The sequence below is a fragment of the Lissotriton vulgaris genome, chromosome 5, assembly GCF_964263255.1.
Source record: "Lissotriton vulgaris chromosome 5, aLisVul1.2, whole genome shotgun sequence".
NCBI lineage: Eukaryota > Metazoa > Chordata > Amphibia > Caudata > Salamandridae > Lissotriton > Lissotriton vulgaris.
Genome location: NC_141693.1, coordinates 1,085,764,601 through 1,085,782,660, shown reverse-complemented (window position 1 = coordinate 1,085,782,660; position 18,060 = coordinate 1,085,764,601). Strand labels below are relative to the sequence as shown.

The 18,060-nt window shown below is 47.7% G+C and overlaps 1 protein-coding gene across 1 annotated transcript in view; it reads left to right on the top strand.

Annotated features, from left to right (window-relative positions):
* Positions 1–9,044: 9,044 nt before the first annotated feature.
* LOC147712037 (VPS10 domain-containing receptor SorCS1-like) overlaps positions 9,045–18,060 on the top strand; it is a 2,945,658-nt gene continuing 2,936,642 nt past the window's right edge. Inside the window, exon 1 of the mRNA XM_086922756.1 lies at positions 9,045–10,558. Within this exon, the coding sequence (XP_086778882.1) occupies positions 9,161–10,558 (1,398 nt within the window). The 5' untranslated portion in view covers positions 9,045–9,160. The remainder of the gene's footprint in view (positions 10,559–18,060) is intronic.

The window sequence follows — 18,060 nt, the reverse complement described above, 5'->3', positions numbered from 1 at the left end:
CTTTTCGAAGCTCTTTCTCTAATCTAGCTTCATTTCTCTTTTTCCGTTGTTCTGCTTCTTTGCGCCACATGCCGAGACTATCAAGCATAGTAGGCGTTGTCTTATTGCTGCAAAGGGCTGTTTCCAGCACGTTTATTTTATCATCTTTAAAGGATCCTATCAGTGGCCATTGACTTTCCTGATCCTTTCTTGTATATTTGTGCCATAGCTTGCTGTAGACTACGGCGACTAATCCATATTTAGTGAACATATCCTTATTAGGGATGCCTTCCAGTGGAGTTGGATGGTTCATCTCTAATAAGCGGTCCGGGCTGAACCAACTACCAATCAGTGGGGGGAAGATAGGCATGACAGATTACAAAGGGGGACAAAGGTCCGCACTACCTATCCTTCACTACTTGCAAAGACTAGACAGAATATTTCTATTCAACGTTATTTGCAAACAGAGAATATCTCAAAAGAACCAACTTCGAAAAATCAATGTCCGGACAATCAATCAATCAGTGGGGAGAAAAATAGGCACGACAGATTACAAAGGGGGACAAAGGTCCGCGTTACCTACCCTTCACTATCTGCAAAGGAAGAGAGAATATTTCTATTCTTCCCCATTTGCAGGCAGAGAATATCTCAAAAACAATCAATGAGCAATACTAGTATTTTTTTTTTTCAAACAATCTTTTCGCAATTTGTCGTGTTACACGACCTTACCCGGACCGCATGGACAGTTTCTCGTCTTCCGCTTCCAGCGCCCGATCGTCCTCTATTCTCCGTAATTGCCGCGGCACTCCTGATGGTTCCCAGTCAGGACCGTAGATCACTCGAGAGAGAGATCTGCTCGGAACCGGTGAAGTTCGGATGATCGGCTGCCAGACGAGGGTCGTACAGCCCTTCAAAATCCTGTACTTCATCTTCCTTCATCCAACCATCCAGCATTACAAAAGGAATCCACACAATCTACCTGGAACTGCTGGGGCAGGTTCTGGCTCTCCCCGAACTTCTGCCTGCACTTCTCTGGGGTAAGGTAATATTTCCTGACAAGGGTTTCCATCATGGGGGATTACCTCATCATGTCCTCCTTCTCTAGGGCTAGTAGGGTGTCCATCCCTTTGCCAGGGATGTACCTCTTTAGACTAGCCCCCCAATCCCCTCAGGGATCTTGCAAGGCAATTGGTAAGGCAATCTTATAAGCCACACACCACCTCTCAATATCATTTCCCACAGCTAAGTCAGGCACAAGACCTTTGGGAACATGACCCTCTTGTCTCCAGAGGGCACTGAAAAAGTGCCTCCACCATAATTGTTGGACTCTGCATGTCTGGCTTTGTTGTCCAGCTCCTTAAGGCTCCTCCCATGAGCCAAATACTCCAAGGTAATTTTCTCCTCCATGGCCAGTTTCCTTTCCTCCATGGCTAGTTGCCTCTCTTCGATTTTCAACTGGGCAATCTGTAGTATAAACTCTCTTTTCCTTTTTGCCGGCTCCTTTAGGTACAGACTGCGAGAGGACACACTGCCACTGCAAGGGAGAGAATTTTCAGTCTTGGTAGTAGTTTACCCCCTACTCAACAGGCTACATTCCAGGTACCTACTGTAGGATCTGTTCTGATCTTTCCTCACTCATCTGTTGTGACTAGCAACTAGTGGGCTTCTGCACATGCTCTCAAGATCTTTTGGAGTGCCACTTTCTTGATGCTCCTTTTCGCGGGCAGCCCCATCTCCTGGCAAAATTCCTTGAGCTGAGCTACAGTGTAGTATTCCAGGCTGAAACGCTCAAACTTCATCTTTGCAGGTCAGGTCACAGACACAGTCAGACCAAGTAGGAAGGAATTTAAAACGTGAATTGGTCTAAGAGATGGGATGGTAGTATATACCAAATCACTGTATGGCACTGCACAAACACAAGCCCTATCCTCACCTCTGGTCACCAATGTTAGAAATTGGGTTACTGGTTCACTGGAGTGTGAGCCCTAGTCAAGCAGCAACCACAATCCTAGTCAGGAAAAGGCAGAAGCAAACTCCAAATTAACCTGTGTTCAACCCCCCGGTAGCTTGGCACAGAGCGATCAAGCTTAGTTTAAAGGCAATATGTAAAGTATTTGTGCAACACTTCAAACAGTAAAACAATGAAAACACCATACCAAAAGGATGTCACATCATGTTAGAAAAATAGCGCCAAATTGAATAAATAAAGCAAGACTAAAATGACAAACATCTAATCAGTAAAACAGGACTTATACATTTGTAAAAAATAAACCGTAAAGTAGCACCTAAAAGCATGAAGCAACAACTGCGGCTATCTAGTTGCACTGCACTGAGTTAAAGTCAAAAGTTCAGGCCAACCACAATGAAGTTTTATCTTCTCAAGTTTTGTGCCAAAAGTTCCATTTGCATTGGAGGGGGCCGCCAGTAACAAGCAGAGCTTGATGCAAAGAGCAGGCCAAGTGCCACAGATAGAGGGCTGGAGCTCTGCATTTGTGGTCCCCCACATGCTGTCGGTGCTGCGTGTGAAAAGACGGGCTGGCGGTGGCTTGTGCTGATTTTCGGAACAAGCAGCAAGGTTTTGGTGGGACCGGGATTGTTCACGATAACGAAGAGCCCAAGAGCTTTATTTCAGGAGCTCAAGTGCCACACCAAGGGTCCAGGACCTGAGAGGCATCACTTGGAAGTCAGGAAATAGATGAAGACGGGTCTAGGAGCTGTTGTGGAGTCTTTTTTGTCCCTGAGACTCAGATCAGGCTGCCAGCAGACTAGCCCTTTGAGTCACTCTGGGGCCCTGGGTACAAATGAAGTTGCAGGTCCAGTCCTTCTTCCCTGGGCAAGAGGACAGCAGACAGCAGGGCAGGGCAGCACAGTGGGGCAGCCGTCCCCTTAGGAACAGCAGACCAGCAGACTGGCTGTCCTTGTAGCATCAGAGCATTCCTTTTTTCTGGCAGAATATCCACAGGTCCAGCAGTGTACTAAAGAGTTGGTGTCTGAGGTCCAGTATTTATACCCAGTTGTGCCTTTGAAGTGGGAGAGAAGCTTCTAGAGCTGTGCATTTGAAGTGCACAGATGCTCTGCCTTCCTTGCCCTCACTCCAGACTAACTACAGATAAGATACATTTTATTTTGTATAGTTAATTAAAACCAATACAATCGTTGCAATTAAAACAATTTCTTAAAATATGGTGAGAATAGTCTGTGTAATTGTCCTTATCAAAGTTCATGCCGTGAGGGACCGAGAATAATTGTCTAGCAGAGTTCTCTGAGCCCGGCCGGGCTAGGCATTTGTAGCCCAAAATTTGTCCGCTAGTTGACAGAACCCGTGCTTGCTGCGAGTTGTAGATTTGGTAGTCTTTGCTCTATCGTGGTCAGAAACTTGACGTATCTACAATTCAGTTTTGTATTCGCAGGGTTCAAGCATGCAAGCACAGCCTGCCTGCGCGTGCTGGTCCCTATCTGCTTGAGCAGATTAACTACAGGAGTTATAGAGTCCCTCGTGTGGAGACAGGATACTGCGAATTCAAGTTCAAATTAGGCTGGGTCCCTCCCATCCTGCCAGCGACGGCCCATCCAGTCACACCTAAGCTCTCATTGTGTGGGGATGTCTAGGTGGAATATTTGAAACACACCTGCCAACTGCACTGTGATCAGAGACAGGCTGCAGGCACCAAATGGCTAAGGCAAGAAAATGCAAACTTTCTAAAAGTGTCATTTTCAGAATTTCGATTTAAAATCTGACTTCCCCATTAGTTAGTATTTTAAATTAGGATTCCAGAGACACCAAACATGAACTGGTATCTCTTCCCATTTGGAAATTACATGTATAAAATGTCATAAGGCAACTCCAATGCTATCGGTGGGAGAGATAGACCATTGCAGTTGTGAAAAACTAATTTAAACGTTGTTTTCACTACCAGGACATGTAGAACTTAAACGTGCATGTCTAACATTTTTTAATACACTGCACTCTGCCCTTGGGGATGTATAGGGCCCACTTAAGAGGTGACTTATATGTACTAAAAAGGCAGGTTTTGGCCTGGCAAAAGTTTTAGTTTGCCAGGTCGAAAAGACAGTTTGAATTTCACACACAGGCTCTGCAATGGCAGGCCTGAAACATATTTAAAGGGCTACTTAAGTGAGTGGCTCAATCAGTGCTGCAGTACCACTAGGAGCATTTAAATTACAGCCCCAGGGAACATGTAGTGCCAAATTACTAGGGGCATGTAACTAAAATAAATATGCGTATTAGGTATAAGCCAATGATACCATGATTTAAGCAGAAAGCTCTTTAGCTCTGGTTATCAGATATAAATTGCACAAAGTGCTAAGGGGCAACAACAATGAATTCAGCAATAAGTAGGAAGAGGAAGGCAAAAACTTTGGGGATAACCTTGCAGAAACAGCCAGGTTCAACATGAACCTACTCTCAAGATTGATTGATTGATTAATTTGTAATTTATATAGTACGTGATTACCAAGGGAAAATGTGTCCTGGTGCTAGGATAAAATCAGACAGAAGCTAGACTCTAAGAAAAGGTGAACAGTTGAGTTTTTAACAGTTTTTGAAAGCTCAGCAAGCAATTTTCAAGCAAGACCTTTATCTCTCTTCGATATATTTGATGACATTATCTACAAAGATTGTAGGTGCTCAGGTTCAGCTCCACTGGTTTTCTGACATCAACAGTCAGAATAGGAGGGCACAGGGGCCATTCACAGCCGGCTTTCGGGCAGTGCGACCAGTGCAGACGCACTGGGCACTGATCTGGAAGGGAGGGCACTGACCTCGGGCAGGGCACTCTGTTTAGAAAGAAGGTATGATTTAAAAGCACCTGCAGCAAGGTTCCTTGTGCGAGCTTTCAGGCAGTAATAAAAATGTCATGATAACTCTTATGATTAATGTTCCTGCTAGAGAGAGACATCTTGTTTTGTCTAGAGGCTGCTTTTTCTTGCCATGAAGTAGCACAAAGGGTTAATATAAATGCTGCAAAGAACAGATCTGTATTTTATAGGAGTAGACGAGTGGATTGGTGAAGCCAACCTTTACTAGCGCTTTAAAACAAATTAAATGTATTTGAGAGAGACCTTTGGAGAGATGAGAGGCACGTTTGCAGGGTGGTAAAGAGGGAATATGTGGAGGAGGTCATTTTGGGGGGCACCAAAAAAGATTTTGGCACCGGGCGCCACCAGTGCTAAAGCCAGCCCTGAAATGGCACCTCGCAGAGTTATGTGTTTACTTCCAGCATAGGTAAAATATGTAACACTCAGTGTTAAGCATTCAGTAAGGCCATAAGGCAGCTCCGCACTTTTTATCGTGAGATTTTTCGTTTTATTGAGTAAAGATCCAGCTTTTCAGCTCAACCGGATTCATTTTTTAAGTCTGGAAGAGGTAACCATACTTGCTATGTCTGACTTTCTTCCTTTGTTTCAATCCACGTATGTATTCCTGGCTATCTTCCAGATACCTTGATGAGAGGGCTTCTAGATGATGAGAAAGGTGGGTGTTCATCAAGCTTTTGAAGCTGTGGCTATGTGTCACTTGCCAGGTACTATTCTGGAGAAAATGTTCTGTCAGGAAATTATGTGAATTCCTGCCAGACATTGTCTTTTGGGGAGGAGTTAGAGATGGTGTCACACTGTTGTTTCTGCGGCCAGGTGGCAATTCTCCAGCTTGCACCCTCACACACAGACAGAAAACCATTCACCATTATGCACAAAATAAACATGAGCAGGTGAGCCTCCTGAGATAATCAACCTCAGACACATGCACCCACAGTAGCGGGTATCTCAAACACTCCAGGTAAGGAGAAAATGGGTCCTTAGTAGTTGGGATTACTGGACATTTTTGGGGGAGCCATGTGGTATGATCCACAAAAATTAGTTACCGCCACTAGACACATGACATTTAAGGGTTTAAGGAGGTACCTGGTCAACAGCAAATGATGGGGGAAGCTTTTGGGGTTTCATTGTCCCAAAAGACACATGGAGGTCATCTGATACCTTTGGAGTTTGGCACTTGGTTCCTCCAATTGCTAGCAGACACATAAAACGAGCCAGAAACCAAATAATACAGGCTACTTCAGGTACAAAAAAACAGAAAATGGCGAGTGGGCCAAGGAAAGACAACAGCTGAGAACTTCCCCCAGACAAAGTCTCATCGTAGCAGCCTTTGGGACAAAAAACATAGCCCATAGAAGACTTGCAAATGTTTGTGTAGAGTGCCCAGAGCCAGCCCTTGCTCAGATAGCACCCTGTGAGGTAAGAAATTTGGCGCCCACCCTACAGCTAGTGAACAAAGCAATGTAGCAGGGGTTCAATTTTGTGTTTTGAGGTCATTCACACATCAAAGCAATAACTGACCACTGAACACAAACTTTACTGCACCGCCCCCAAATAGTCTTAACCACTCACAGCATAGCTTGCTCACCCTTGTGCCAAGTTATTGGTGTGAATGGCAGTGCTGGTGTGTGTCAGCAGGGGGCGTGAAAGGGAGACTGTAGGGGAAACAAGAGGATTAATGGGGTGTGAAAGGCACCTGCAGCAAGTACAAATGATTAAAAGTAATTCAGTCTCAATTATTAGAATCAAGTGGGACACTGCTGTGTGCAGGAGTTTAATGCAGACAGCTCCATGCACCCTTCTGAAATTTGTCGCCCTGGGCCCAGCTCACCAATTCCAAAAGCAGGCCCTGATAGGCCAGTGCATACCACAAAATGATGGGGCTCACCTGCAGAAAATGATATGGTGCTGCTGAGCCTTCCCAAACTTACGTTTACATTCTTTGCACTTAGGGGAATGGGGGCCCACTGAAGGTTTGGTGGCCCTGAAGGGTTGTAGGCCCCCTACAACACAGAGGCTGCAGGGGCCTGTGATGCGCCCTTGTGTAGGACTCTGGGCAAACATGGTGAATTTTCAAACGTCCGGGTCTGGATTTCCTGGCAAAGGCTTAGTTTAGAGTTCTGCACTAGCAGGTTTTCACATCTGGCACTAGCCTAGCAAACACGTTTTGCTGTATCTTCTTATTTTATTTTCTGGTCTGACGCACCTGCATAGCTACATATGCATCAGCTATGCTCTCTAGAACCTGAACGTCTGTGTTGCATTGGTTAGTATTGGGCCAACTGTCTAGAGATAACCTATGTATTTGAATCATATGACGATTAAAGGTGTGTTAGGCTCCTCCCAGCTTACTCAATGCACAGACACATCAAAAACAACTGAAAGGGAAAATTCTGAGGTGGGGTAAGTACTGGATATTGGTAAAATGTGTGCACCTTTCATTGTGAGATCCTGAATCAGCGTCTCTGAACCTTAGTAACGGACCATCCAGTCTGGTATACAGGATGTGCATGGGCTCAGTAACAAAGCACTCACAAGCTTGGGAGTTTGTATGCTGCTATTGTGCTACTCTATGAGAGGGACACTAATTCACGGAGAGCCAAGTGTTGGGGCTGACAGAAGTTGAAGAACTCAGGGGCTTATTTACAAGCCCATTGCACCTCCAATGTGACACTTTTTTTGACGCACCTGCGATGCAGTGTGCCTGTACTTACACGGCCACGTAAAGTCACCCTGCATCAGAGGCGCAACTAGAGTCAAATTTCGGAGGGCGGATAAGAAAAAATTTCTGGGGGGGCTGAATCTTTAGGCAATCGGCAGAGTTGAGCTGCAGGGGCTCTTAGAAGGGGTGAAACAACAAAAAAAGCCCCATTAACATGCACAAGGTATTGTAAAGACCTGTGAAGTGCTGGGGTGCGGCTGTCAGCGGGCCCGGTAAGTGTCTCATCCCGGGCTGCCACACACGACGGGGGGGCTGAAGCCCTTTGAGGCCAATGGGTGTTGCGCGCCTGCCCTGCATGACTTATGGCCTTGTAAATATAGGCCCCTTTCACGCGCCATTCTGTGAAAATAGCGGCCCGTGGGTGTTCCCACGCAACATCAATGGAACCTGACACATTCCCAGATTTACAAAGTGTTGGAAACCTGGGAATGCGTCAGAATCCTACGCCTCCCCCGGGGAAGCTGGTGCAACAAGGAGAAATACTTTTATTTCTCCTTGTTTTTTGCTCTTGCTATGTGTGCTGCGTCACAAAATGCCATTATTGGTTGTTTTTGTGCAGGAAGGTGTGCCTTCCTGCACAACAACTATCATCCCTGCAGCGCTGGCACATGGATGCCTGCGTTGGCCATGGCTCCTGTTTGTACGCCCGCCTGCTCTTGTAAATACGGCGCATTCCTGCCCTTTTATTTTGAAACACGACAGTGCAGCAGGAAGGCTTACTGCGCTGCCGTGCGTCAAAATATAGTAAATGAGGCCCTTAGTATGACTTCTACGCGTATTTTGATGCATCTATAGCAACCAGCGAGTGACATCTAAGTAGGGAAGCTGTACGTTCTTTCATTGAATCCGAAATACACTGCACGCGCACAAAGCAACAACAGGAATCATTGAGTGCAAAGTGAGCTACGAATCTATAGCTGTATCCATACGTATTTATACCATTAGTAACTCTACTTCTCAGTGCAGCATCAATCTTGGCTGCTATGGGCACGCAATTCTGAGTCACAGCGAAATGAAGAAATGTGCCGGGGATCACACAGCACGGTCAAATGGGAAGCTGGGATTCTAGCCTTAGTTTCAAAGATCCATAGTCTACAAGTTCGACACTAGCCCACGTCTGCCTGACACCGAAAGACACGAGAATAGAAAAATAAAAGTTCATATCACAGAATTCAGCTTCATGAGTCTCGTGCGGTTTTTAGCTGAAAATAGTCAACTGATATAATGTCAGTAAGTGTCTGAGGGTGAACAGTAACAACCCGATGACACACGTAGCAGCACGGGTGGACGTAGGAGCAGCTTCCAGCGCATGGAGTAGGCGCTCTCACAGAACAGGCGCACTCGCCGGCTGCAGAGGTGCTGTGCGCGCACTGCCCGGTCCCCGTCCATTCACAGCGCTGCCAGAGCACGGCCCCGGGAGGCGGTGGTGATAGTAAGAGTGCGGGCTCTGGTCTGTGCGCGCTCCTCCCCCGTGTGGCAGCTCCCTCCTTATCCCCATCCCCTCAGACGCGCTCTGCTCTCCTCCTCTTCGCGCAGCACCTGCCCGGGCTCCGCTGCGCTCAAACTTCCATGGAGTTTGCGTCCGTTTGATCCTTTCGCGCAGCGGCTTCACGGCGGATCAGCATGGAGAAGGCAGCGCTGGCGGCTCGGCGGGCTCCCTGGCCGGCTGCCCTCCTCTGCACCGGGCTGCTGCTCGGCTCTCTGGGCTTCTCCGGAGCTGAGATAAGTTGCAGAGCCTGCCAGCCCCGGGTGCAGCTGCTGCGGCAGGGAGTGATGAGTCTCAGCGCGGGCAGAGGGGATGCAGCGAGAGGCTGGCAGGTGGCACCTTCTGGCATGGCGACAATGCCGGATGCCGACCGGGTACCCGGCGCACAGGACGCGGCAAGCCCGGGAAAGTTACAAGGATCCAGGGGAGATTCCAGCGCATCTGCCCAAATCCGCAAGTCATCGGGACCACACGGATCTGGGGTACACCCGAACCCCGAGAGCTCAAGCCTGCAGGCTCTCTCCGCTGTGCTACAAGGGGCCAAGGGAGGTCTGAAGCCATCCGGCTTCAGCCAGCACCAGAAGTTGTCCAGATTGGATGAAGTGAAAGGAGACCCCTCACCCTACAACCATCTCCCGCCAGAGCTGATGTCCACATTTAAAGGGTCTGATGGAGGCCTGCGGGGCAAGATCACACGGCTGGAGGTCAGCAACTACGTGAAAGAAACTCTCTTTTCAACAGGGAAGGGGTCTGGCGTTGACCTGCTGCGCAGCCACGTCCAGCCAGAGAAGTTGTCGACCTTTAAAGTCAACAGCTACGTGAAAGAAACGATGCACCCGGCGTTGAATGAACATGCTGGGGATTTCCAGCAGACAACCGTCCGGGGTGACAACATTCCAACATTTAAAAACATAGGAGAAGGCCAGATGCCCCACAGTTACATCAAGCAAAACATGTTCTCCCGATTTAAAAGGTCTACTGCAGGCCTCTCCGCCCCCTCGCCAGCAGAACAAGCCAACTTATCATCATTAAAAGTTTCTGGGTCGAGCAATCTCCCCACTAAGAACCATAACTGGCAGGGCCAGTCCCCTGCGTTTGCCCACGATGGCGCCGAGGCCAAGGGAGAGGCGATACATGTATCTCTAATAAAAGAGGGGGACGGTCCTGTCCCAGGGCAGGGTGACCAGCCAGGGCCAGCGAGACTAACACCGCCGGAGCCTAACCCTCCAGTTAGGCGGAAGAGGAGCCCCGCTCTTCCAGGTGCTGGAGGGCAGCGCGGGGACGTGCAGCTGTCCGCTGGGGACCACGTGGAGGTGCAGGACAGGAGCCCGGCGTCAGGCAAGGCCCCGAGGGCCCCTTCATTGGCTGAGGGGAAGCGGGTGTCCCGGGTGCAGGGCATGGAGCCTTCCTCCGAGCAGGAGAAGGGGACGCGCTTTCGCGCCGAAGAGCTGCGGCTGACCAGCACCACCTTCGCCCTAACCGGGGACTCTGCCCACAACCAAGCCATGGTGCACTGGTCAGGGCACAACAGCAGCGTGAGTACCGGGGCCACAGGGGGGTCGAGCCTCCTGCGCAGTGTGTGTGTGTGCGTCCGTGGAGGGGTGCGGACTGGGCTGCCGGTGCCCCTCATTCAGAGGGTAGAGCGCGCAGGTGACCCCTTGTTCAGAGCGTAGAGCGCGCAGGTGACCCCACGTTCTGAGCGTAGAGAGCCTGCGGTGTCCCCTCATGCAGATGGTAGAGCGCTGCCGGTGGCCCCTCTTTCCGAGCGTAGAGCGCGCCGCTGGCCCCTCGTTCAGAGCGCAGAGAGCTGCCCCCTCATGCAGAGCGTAGACACTGAACACCGCTTCCGCTAATCACATCGATTGGCAGAAACTTCATTGCAGCAACGGGGAGGTGTCAACAGGTTTCCGCTTCGATTGTCTGAGCGCGTCTCATGTGCCCCAGGGTTCCGTCGTGGAGATGAGTCCCTTTAAAAGTATGCCAGGGGCGGGATGTGTCCCTGGTGTTGACATGTGGCACAGAGGTGTGCAGTGGGAAGGTATGCTTAAAGCACAGAGGTGTCCCTTGTAATACGCAACGTTATGCTCATGGTATAAAGGCGGGCATGCGCGTGGTCGGGATTTGCCCAGGGTGCAAATGTGCCCACGGCACAGAGGTGTCAATGCAATAGGTGCCCTGGTGAAAGAATTTAATGGTACCGAATTGCCGTTCGCACAGATCTGTCGGTGCCATAGCGTGATGGAGCTATGCCATGGCACAGATGAGAATGTCCACAGATGTGCGCGTGCTACAGATGTGTGTAAGCCATGTGTGTTTTGATAAAGATCTGTCCATAGCACAGATGTGCCCATGCTATAGTTGTGCTCATACACAAAGGTGCCACTTTGCTGATAGATGCACGTGACTGTGGTAGTGCCCATGCTACTGATGTGCCCATGCTATAGTTGTGCTCATACACATAGTTGCCACTTTGCTGATAGATGCACGTGATTGCGGTAGTGCCCATGCTACTGATGTGCCCATGCCATAGGAGTGTATGTTTTCGAAAGAGTTGTTGTGGGCACTATAACTGCTCTGTTAGAACTCACGTGCACGCACTGAGTCTCCGAAAAGTTCCGTTCAGCAAACACGTCACGGACACATGGAGAGACGTGCGCAGGTTAACGCCGCGCTGTATTAATGTACCTTAGTGCAGAACTTCGCCTCCTCTGCGCCGGGTGGGGGGTGTCCCATTGCGGCATACGGTGTATACACTGCTCACCTCAGAAGCTGGCTCCCTGGTGCCAGGCGCTGCTTCTTCAACAGTGCTGCGGACACCAGCTCTTGTCCGCAGACTATGAATGAAGACGCAGGGGCCATTTCTGGAGGGAGGTTACCAGCATTACCCCAGTAAATGCCCGGGGCGAACAGGTGGAGCAGTTCTGATAGTAATAGTGAAGAAGGCGGAGTGACCCGTGCTCGCCTCGTGCGTGTGGAATGTAGTTCTGTGGTCTCATCAGACTGGTCAGTGTGAGAGCCTGTTGTTTGTGTGTTTGTGCACCTGTTTTATGGTCTGATGGGCATGTTTTTACTGTTGATTTCCCTGGTATTTCCACAAGCATTGCCTGCAGAAAACAAACGCGCGCGCTCTCCAATTCATTGCAAACATCTGTACACATCTTGTTTAAACGCATACAAAACTGTATAGATTTGTAAACGCGGGTCACGTTTAGCTCTTAGATATGCTAAAGGGGAAACATTTTTTTATGTCTAATCTGAACTAAGTGTTGTAACTGTAAACACTGGACTGACGGAGGATTAAATCGAATGAGTTGTGAAGGGAAGTTATTGAAAGTTTGAAATCTTCTGACAGCTCAGTATCTGAGATAGAAAGAACTGGCCGGCGGAGTGCATTACTGCCCATGCGCCGTCACAGCTCAGGGCTCATAGGTTAGGGGTGGGTGTCCCTTGCAAGCATAACTGAACTCGAGGGCAATACGCAAGTGCGTGGTAAGGGTTAGGTAGACTGTCTGCGCGCACCTCCAGAGTAGGGCCACACCCTGCTGGTGACCCTCAGTAGCACATGGCCAGGTTAAACTTGGAATGTTTGTATCTTGTGGTACTGAGTAAAGCTAGTCTGGAAAAGTCTAGAGCCCACGCGCCGAGTGACCCTCTGCCCGGAAGCCACGAGGGTGGCAGCACGTGGAGAGATGTACATTGGAGCCGGGGTGGGTGGGACAGAGGCAGCGCGCTGCGTTCACCTTCTACCGCATTCACGACCATGAGGAGATGTCGGAGGGTGGGAGATATTACTACTCTGACATCCCTTGATGGCATGAATGTGTCATATTAGCTCAAATATTCTCTCTCTCTCTCTCTTTCCCCATAGCTTTGAGTGCGTACCTCGGAATGCACTATGTGTTAGAGTGTTTTCACGTTTTTATGTCTTCATTCTGTTTGCATTCCACGTTCTCCCTTCATCATTCCACGGCCCCCACTTTGCTCCCCCCTTTCCCCCTTCCTGTCTTCTTTCTCTACTTGTGCATCGTTTTTTTTCTCCTGATTCATCTTCCACCTTCTCGGTTGCCTTTCATTAATTTCCTCGTCATGGCTCCGTGCATTCTCACCTCGTTCCTATCAGGAATCCTATTTTTCCGTCGTCTCCACAATTCTTCTTCCATTTCCCTCCTCCCTTCTTTCGCTTGTTCCTTTCACGCTTCCCTCATTTCTCACTTCTTTCCTTTCTCATGTCTTTCCAACTTCCTTTGCCCACCCCTCCACTTCTGCCTGCACGCCCTTCTTTCTTCTGCTCCCCTTTCCTTCCTTCTACCCGGTCCCGACCCCCCTCCATTTTACTCCAGTTGTTGCTCAATTTGCTGCATTTGTCTCTGTTTCTCTCCCTTATTTCTGTTTCTGTTTCACCCCTGTGCCCTCTACTCACCCCTCACCCCCTTTCTCTTCGCTCTTTCATTACAGATTCCTTTGTCCCATCCTTGCGCACTCCATCTTCAGTTTCTTCCCTCACTGTTTTCTCTCCCATCACTCCTCTGCCCCTTCCTAGTCCCCTTTTGACTCATTTCCCTTCGCCCCCCTTCTGATAGATATAGTACGCTAGAAATCAGACAAAGTGCGACATTTGGCATCAATGGTTTTGTCATTTGCGAACTATTGATCAATGATGACGTTTTTAATTTCGAAAAAGCCGAAATACTTTTTCTGTGTTGATCAATTTCATTTTGGTGGAGGCAGTGCATGAATTGGACGTCCTTGCAGCGCAGATGGAAATTATTCTTGGGCCTTTTTTAAAGTTGCAGCTAACACTTAAGGTTAAAGTGTTCTTGACCACAGATGAAAAAGTCAATCACAGCGTTCAGACGGGTCGAGACTTTTACGTTATGTTTATAATATTAAGATTTCTTCCAAAACAAAAGCGCACCCACTTAGGATATCTTACAACTGGAGTATACATTCTAAAGAAGTGTGTAGGTGGATGTGCTATCTAAAAATAAGAAATGGAAAACATATGTGCACTCTTCACTTGAGACAGGTGTACAGGTGTACAGAGGGAAAGGAGCAAACTGGCACATTTTGTGCGTAAATAAAACCAACAGTGAATGAGTCATCGCTTGTGCTTAATGGTATAATTTTGGGACAGTTTCACGAAGATTGGTATATGATTAAGTATGAGTAAGTGCATTCTTGTAGTACTCCTGGCAGATTCATGAGTTTCAACAGCTAATCAGAAGAGCATCTTGGGTCATATTATGGAAAGTGCTGGGGCAAATTGTTATTGCAAAAGGGGCTGAATGCGTTTGTTTGCACTGCGTCTTCTGTAATAAAGATCCTGCAGGCGCTACATATTCCCTAGCACCACCCCAAGCAGGTGTTCCCTCATTTGCATAGGGGTGTGGCCCCAAGCAAATATGGGAACTCTTCACCTCTGAGCTTGCACTGTATTATAGATGAGGGCAGAGCGAAAAGAGCTGCCAGGGGGGGGGGGTGCTGGAAAGTGACATACTGGCAGAGGGAGGCAAACTCCACCTCAAGCAGCAATCACAATTCTTGTCAGGGTGAAACACAACAAATCCCAAATAAACCCATACTTAACCCTCTAGTAGCTTGGCACAAAAGCTGACAGGCTTAACCTGGAGGCAATGAGTAGAGTTTATATGCAGCTCTTCAAGCAGTGATAAAGTGAAAGCACAACACACGAAAATCCCACTCCAGTTTAGAAAAATGGAGTAAAATGTGATAAATTATTTGAGACAAAACAGTTAAAAACAATCAGTAGAACCTATTTGAGACTAGAATCCAATCAGTAGAAATGGAGGTATGTAATTTCAAAGATTTAAGGTAATTATAGCTAGGGGTGGCCAGAGCTCATGGAGTTGCACTATGTGGAATTCTGCAGAGTTTCAAAAATACTCTGTGGAATTCCGCAGATCTGTGCTATGCTCGGCTTCACCACCAATTATGAGAGACATTTCCACATGCTAATAAAATATAATAACATAAAGAGCACTGTACCGTACAGACATCTTAAAGTCAGTCGGCCTCGAGACTGATCTCGAGAAAATTCTTCCCCTGCAGCTGTGTTTGCTATGACAAAGCTGCCCTTGCCGATGGTCCCCTGTGCTCCAGCTCATCCGATCTGGGCTAGTCCTGGCCCATGGGGTAGCTGTGCAGGGGGAGCCAGTGCCATTTCTGTCAGTGCGGGGAGTGGGTCCCGTGACAGTTACAAGAGCTACTGCTGCGGCTCAAGCACTGGGGGTGGAGCAGAATACGCGGGGACTGGGAGTATGGCCCACGGGAATGACATCAACATAGACACTCAGAAAAGCCCGAGCAGCAGAGTGAGTAAGTTAATAATTTGGGCATGCTCATCTGCATCTAGGGAGTGCAAGGAACACCTTCAGGTGCACTGTCATCACCGCTTCACTAAAACCTTCTAACCAACAATAGTGGGATAGCTTGGTGGGTTATGTCATGAGGTGTTTCTAGCTCATGCCATACTCTCCAGTCCCCACTTTCGGGTAGACACACCTCATATGTCCAGATCAAAGAAGATATTGCAAGCCTTCATCCTTGCAGCCAGGCTGCAGACTCACCCGAAGAAAAATAGACACCCTTACCAACTGGGCCGCTGTGTTATACACAACCAACCCACACATTTGGGAAAAGGGGGCATTTTTGGTCTGCTTAATGCACACAAATAAGTGCCAAGAAAAGTACACACAATAAAAATGACAGAAAATAATGAGCATAGAGTGCATCTTTGCCATAAAATGCACCAAAAGAGAGTTCTTGAAATGGGATGTTTTAAATTAAAAACTAGGCGTGGGCGGATGCCAATAAACTCTGCTACGTAGCAGTGGGAGGCAGAGTTTTTGCCAAACTCTGCGCTCTAAGCAGAGCGAGGAGTGAGAAAAACTTTGCAAGTTATGTCAGCAGAACAGAGTTCACCACCCACCCCTAATTATGTCGCATGTCGCTGAAAAGCCCAAAGCCCGTCTCGTGGTTATTTGGTTCTGAAGGACCATGTGAATGGCACAAGTGCAGGCCCACCACAATGGAGCATAGGCCGGATACAGGGACCAAGTTAGACCTGTCAAAAGACTTACCTTTAAAAGTCCAGCACAAAGATTTCCGTTCGTGGTGAAGGGGGCCATGAGGAACAGGAAGAGCATCACAGATAGTAATCACTATAGCATGAAGAACAGGTTGAACATCACGGATGGTCATCATGTACCACAAAGATCCTGTTAAGCATTGCAGATGGTTGTTGCTGGAGATTTGCATTGGCGATCACCGCAGGCTGTCGATGATGAAGTGTGAAGTGCAGATCTCGCATCACTGGGTGTCACTGGAGGTCGCTGTGGTGTGAAGAGTCAGCTACACTAGAGCATCGTGTTGGTGAATGGCATGTGCAGCATGATCTTGGCATGACCAGGCCTGTTTGCATTTGTGAAAAGCTTACAACTTCATGATTTCTCCTTTACTTGGGGGAGAGCTCAACTGATGCTATACTGAATGCCCAGGACCTGAGGGGCACCTCCTGGGATTAGGAACACACTCCAGCAGAGGCCACCAAGGTCCAGTTGCAGGTCCAGGCAGCAAGTCAGGTGGGCAGAATCAAGGAGGCCACTCGAGCTTGTAATTTCCCTATAGCCTCTAAGAGGAGGCCAGTCATCTGACCCGTATAGTCACTTCAGCTTGGGATGAAGAGTGTAAATCCATCCTACCTTCTCAGCAAGTAGAGTAGCAAGTAGCATGGCACTAAATTAACAGGGCAACAGGGTAGAAATCCTTCTGGCAGCAGAGCAGTCCTTTTGCTGTAGTATATATCAGTCCAAAGGTGAACTGTGGGTCCAATATTTCTACTACTTTGTAGTAGGAGAAGGGTCTGGAGGTTTCTACACCCATAGGTGCTTGAAATAACCTGCATGTCTGCCTGGCCCCAGCTTGTCTATGGACACAAATGACTGGTGTCAAGCCCTTTCTGAGTGTGCCCAGGCAGAGACTTTGTAGTGTGCAAGTGTAGTAGTTAACATCTCCACCGCCTCATCAATTCAGAGATGGCCCATCTTGCCAACATATATTCTCCTTTGTCTCACTGACTGGAAGAAATACACAAAGACCAACTGCCAGCTACACCTAGTCATGTGACTCAGGATACCGACTGCAGGCACCAAATAGATAGGACAAGAAAATGCCAACTTTCTTACAGTGGCATTTTCAGAATTATGACTTAAAATCTGACTTAACCTTTAATGAAAGTTTTAAATTACAATTCATTAGACACCAAGCTCAGTATTCCTACTTGCTTACAATTGAAAGTTAGCACCTATTCGACGTAATAAGGTAACCCAATATTATCCTATGGGAGAGACAGGCCTTTCAGTAGTGAAAACTAATGTAAGAGTTATTAACTAACAGGACATGTAAAAGTTAAGAGTACATGTGCAATGTTTTAAATGCACATGTACTCTAAACAGCTGCTTTACCAATACTTTAACAAGCGAAGACCAATTAGCATGGAGCAAGCATATCGTCACATGATAGACTTAGACAATGTTGATTTGATTTTTCGCACAGGCACTTTTCTTATAAGGGCTATAAGGGCCCGTAGGTCAATGCTGGTTCCCTGACCCCCATGAAATTTGTTAACTGCTCCGTTTTATTAATTGTATCCATTGTTTGTCGACTGCCCACGCACTAGCCACTTTCTGATATACATATATTCGTATTTTATCTTTTTTAGGATATATGTCGATCGTATTTTATATTTGTAATTGCTGTAATGTTTTATATATTGTGCTTTTATGGTTACGATTGTATCCTAATAAAGATGTTCTGACTGACTGACCGACTTTAAATGCACTGCATCATGGGCTGAGTAGTGCCTACACCAGGGGTGACAAATGCAGGGTCACAGAAATGTTGTGATCCACAGCTTTATTTTCGCATAGTTATGGATTTGCAGCATTTGCCATACAATCAAAAAATGTTTCTAGCTCAAACGGATCAAAAGTTACTAAAAACATAGAGATGTGGGTTT